Raw genomic sequence first — 3,998 nt, 5'->3', positions numbered from 1 at the left:
TGAAAGTATGTGTCAGCAGAGCGCTGACCAAACTTTTTATTAAATTGATCTTTCGGGGACGGGAACATTACGTTGCTTCCAAATGTTGGATTGCTTCTTTGTTTGAGTAGAGAGAAGCACATGGACACCAATAACGGTCCCTTAGTGCAGGGCAAAAGAAAGACAGATAGCCCAATACAACAGAGGGACAGAAAAAAGAGAGAACCTCAGCTCCACCGATGCGCTATCAAAAACTACCACAAAAAAGAGAAAACTAAGACACGTTTAAGTAAAACTTAAAAAATCCCCACACAAACAAGGTTCGAGCAGTTTGTTTTTGATTGAACTAAAACAAAAACAAAACTAGTGATACATGAGCCAGTGAGGTGAAAAAATTAGCAAAGAACAAATCCAAAAACTCAAAAAATTATATTTTTGGGGAATTTATTTAGTGAATAGAGGGTTCTCTTTTCCGTCAGAAAAAAACTAAATAGATGGAACTGTCACTCTTCGGTGCCACTTAACTTGAGGTAAGGTTGACATTACCCGATAAAAACAAATATAATGCTTTATATTAATTTATACATAAACAGTACAGATGTATCTTCCGTCTTCAACCACATCACGATAGCTTCCAAACACTAAAAATACTCTAGAAAAAATGTCGCATATTACAAATTAAATCGTTATGAAACAAACTGAGTTTTCGATACTCTTATGCCTAAAATATTTCGAATATCTGACCGTTCAGTTTCTCTCCTAGTATAAGGTCTTACTAAAATTAAGATGCGATGTTGGAGGGTAGAGGTTTCATATAGAAAGTCGTATACTAATTTAGTCCCTTCAAAGAAGGGTAACATCTGAGGTAACTCGACGCAATTTTATATAGGACGTCACTGATTAATGATATCTCTGTGATGATGTCTATTTAATGGTTCATGGACATCATATTCGTGATAACTAAAATTTGCATTTCACAGGTCACAAAAATACATCGAAAGCAGGTTATGTGTTCAAACAGTATGATTTAATAATCACAGATACAGCTTTTTGGCATGAGAGGACCTCAATGCGCGATACAGACAGGTGTAACAATCACTGAATCTAGAACAATCTACGATCTATGGAATGTACAGAAGCACTTGGCGGATGAAAGGAGGCGGAGAGAGGCACCATTCGTCCGTGCTGAAACAGAAGAATTTAAAAAACAACGAAACCAAAACTAAAGATAACAATATATTTTCTACTTCACATCTGGTTGCTAAAAACAAAACAACATTTTTTGATTCTCCATAATCTGGCCATTTAATGCTACAGAAACAAAAATAAATGAAAGTTTAAGAGTCCATAATATACAATAATACTGATGAGAGAGTGCAGACAGGCGCTTGTAAACCAGCGAGGCAGAAACGGGCACAGGGATGTTCATTATGACAACCATCAATACAAATTCTGCACATTCTGGAGAAAAAATAATAAAAAGACATAATACTTTCACAGCCTGCATGATAAGTAAGAACATGATATTTGATTTGAGTTTCCTTCCCGTTTGAAAACAACAGAAAAACAAAAAGAAACATGAAATGATGTATTATTCTTGTGTCTATAAAAAATAGAATCGCTCTAAAAAACGGCAAAAGCTTGCGCTTATTTCCTAGATCAAAAATGTTTACATGATTGTCAAGTAACAAGTTTCCAATGCCTGCCTTGAAAAAAAATATACCAAAAAATGAAAAGAGAATAATGATCCAGGGTTTGAAGAACAACTTCTTAACCCTGGAGATATTAAGTATCGAAAATGTCTTGGATCGAAATGGAAGATTATTCTGCAAGACTGCAATGCTGATAACACGAAACCATTCTGCCTGCCTCTTCCGAGTTTTACGACCCTTCAACAAATAAGAATGAGCCAAAACGTTTTGTTTTGGCCCCGAAGGGATCGGAAGGCAGAGACTTCAAAACTGTCTTGGCTATCACAGTTCACAATCATCCGGCAGGGATATGAACCTAGTTCTTCGTTACACAAAATAAGACATCATGCCAACTGAGCTGATATATGTATACGTGAAAAAAAATGGTAATAAATATGGTCTTATGTCATGGACAAACTGGCGACACGGTAGACATCGACAGGTGCTGGTTAGGCTCTGGTTTTTGCACACAATACTGAGACAGAAGGAACATAACCACAAACAACAAAGCAAAAAGCTTCCTCACATAACAAATATAATACATACAGATTACATTTCCTGGTTTGTGCTTACAAAATAAAATAATATTTGATTTTCTGAAAAAATAAAAGCTCACAAATACATATCAATTACGATAAAACGAATCAGCAGCATTCTTATCAGATATAAAGATAAAAAAGATTACGTTCATATTTGTACATTAACACCGTCCCAATGAAAATACATTTTAAAATATAATTATCTTTTCCTTTTTGAGAACAGTCTCTGCTTTAAGTGCAAATTGTGTTAAATTCCAATTATCAGGAAGTGCTCATTCTCTCATTCTTTCTTTCACGCAAGACAATAGAATGTTTTTCTCTCAAGCTGTATAAATCTTTTCCGATCTGTCCTCATAACCTGATCTCCATCGAAATTGAACAGAGTATTCCCAATGTTTCCTCTTTTCTATCATGTTTGCTTTGATAATGCACGACATAATCTTTATTGAACTCTTTTGCCACAATTCTATCTCTAGAGAGAGTAAGGATTTCCAAAATGTCTAACAAGAACAACTCGACCACTATCATATACACATGGTCAGTTAATTCAAAACTCAAACAGCTACAGTCAGAAATATGCTCACGCAGCTATCAGTTGTACCAAAAGCCCAGAGTTTCCCCTATAAAACTGGTAATCAAATTGATTGCTTGAAGAATATTAATACAAGTATTATGCACATTTGAAATTTGTAACAAATATGATGCATACTCACGCACACATACACGGGCACACACTTGCACAAACATAAAAACGATATCTTATTTATAGAGGCACTCATTATAATTATTATTCTGTAAATGCGCCCCTCTGCACTGATCAGCGACAGAAGGTTATGGAAATGTAGATGTTTCATGCAGTTGTTTCCTATTCATCAAAGTATTTATTCAAGAAAAACCAACAGGCCATCTGCGATGTCTCAGTATATTATAACCCTATTTAGAAATGACACACACTTCTTTTTTTGGTCAACGCATTCTTAATACTAAGAATACTGAAAAAAGTCGAAATATTATTATGATGTTCTATAGAAGGTCAATAGACCAATATTATGTTCTTTAAAAAATGATCAAATACGAAACGTTCCCATCAGAATAATAACTGTATTATTGTCGCCGACGTCCAGAGCAGAGATGAGATGTTGGAGTGACGTCATCAGGACTCAGAGAGCGGTGGTCCGTGAGCGCTGGAACTTGCCGAAGTTTCCCTCTGGGTGAGCACACACCTCCAGTGAGCGGGTCTCGTCTCCGTACGTGTTCCCGAACACATAGCGACGCTCTGTGGACACCGGGGAGGAAATAATGTAAGTAAATTCTGTACTTTCTTTGGAAGTTTTAGTTTTCGCAAGAAGAAATTTACGGCACTTGCAACACAATAAGAATAATAAGTACCGAAGATGGGATGGTTTGTTTTAGAAAAGTGTTTTACTGCACTTGTTACAAAATTAAGTCATAATGTGCCGAATGGTTTTTGGTTTTTTTAGTAGAGGTTTTACGGCGCTCGCAACTGCATAAGGTCATATAAGCGCCAGAAAATTAGAGGTGTTACAGGAGAGTAACAAACATAAAAAAGAATGAGGGGAGATAAGGACGATAGATGTTTGATAGGAAAGAAGAAGCAAACCACACCAGAGCACCCGCCAACCACTCACATATATGCCGAAGATTGGAGGTGTTTTCAAAGAGTGACAAACACAAAAAGAAGGAGGGGGGGGGAAGGATGGTACATGTTTGATTGATTAGAAAGACGGAGCAAACCACACCGAAGCGTGCGCCAAACACCCACTTTGTT

General features: G+C 36.5%; 1 protein-coding gene across 1 annotated transcript in view; it reads right to left on the bottom strand.

Annotated features, from left to right (window-relative positions):
* Positions 1-411: 411 nt before the first annotated feature.
* LOC106012984 (protein FAM166B) overlaps positions 412-3,998 on the bottom strand; it is a gene marked incomplete in the record, with an annotated part of 22,037 nt that continues 18,450 nt past the window's right edge. Inside the window, 1 exon segment of the mRNA XM_013087493.2 lies at positions 412-3,485. Coding sequence (XP_012942947.1) covers positions 3,370-3,485 — 116 coding nt within the window.

The sequence above is a fragment of the Aplysia californica genome, unplaced genomic scaffold, assembly GCF_000002075.1.
Source record: "Aplysia californica isolate F4 #8 unplaced genomic scaffold, AplCal3.0 scaffold00593, whole genome shotgun sequence".
NCBI lineage: Eukaryota > Metazoa > Mollusca > Gastropoda > Aplysiida > Aplysiidae > Aplysia > Aplysia californica.
The sequence above is the reverse complement of the archived record's forward strand: the minus strand, read 5'-3'. Positions and strand labels throughout refer to the sequence as shown.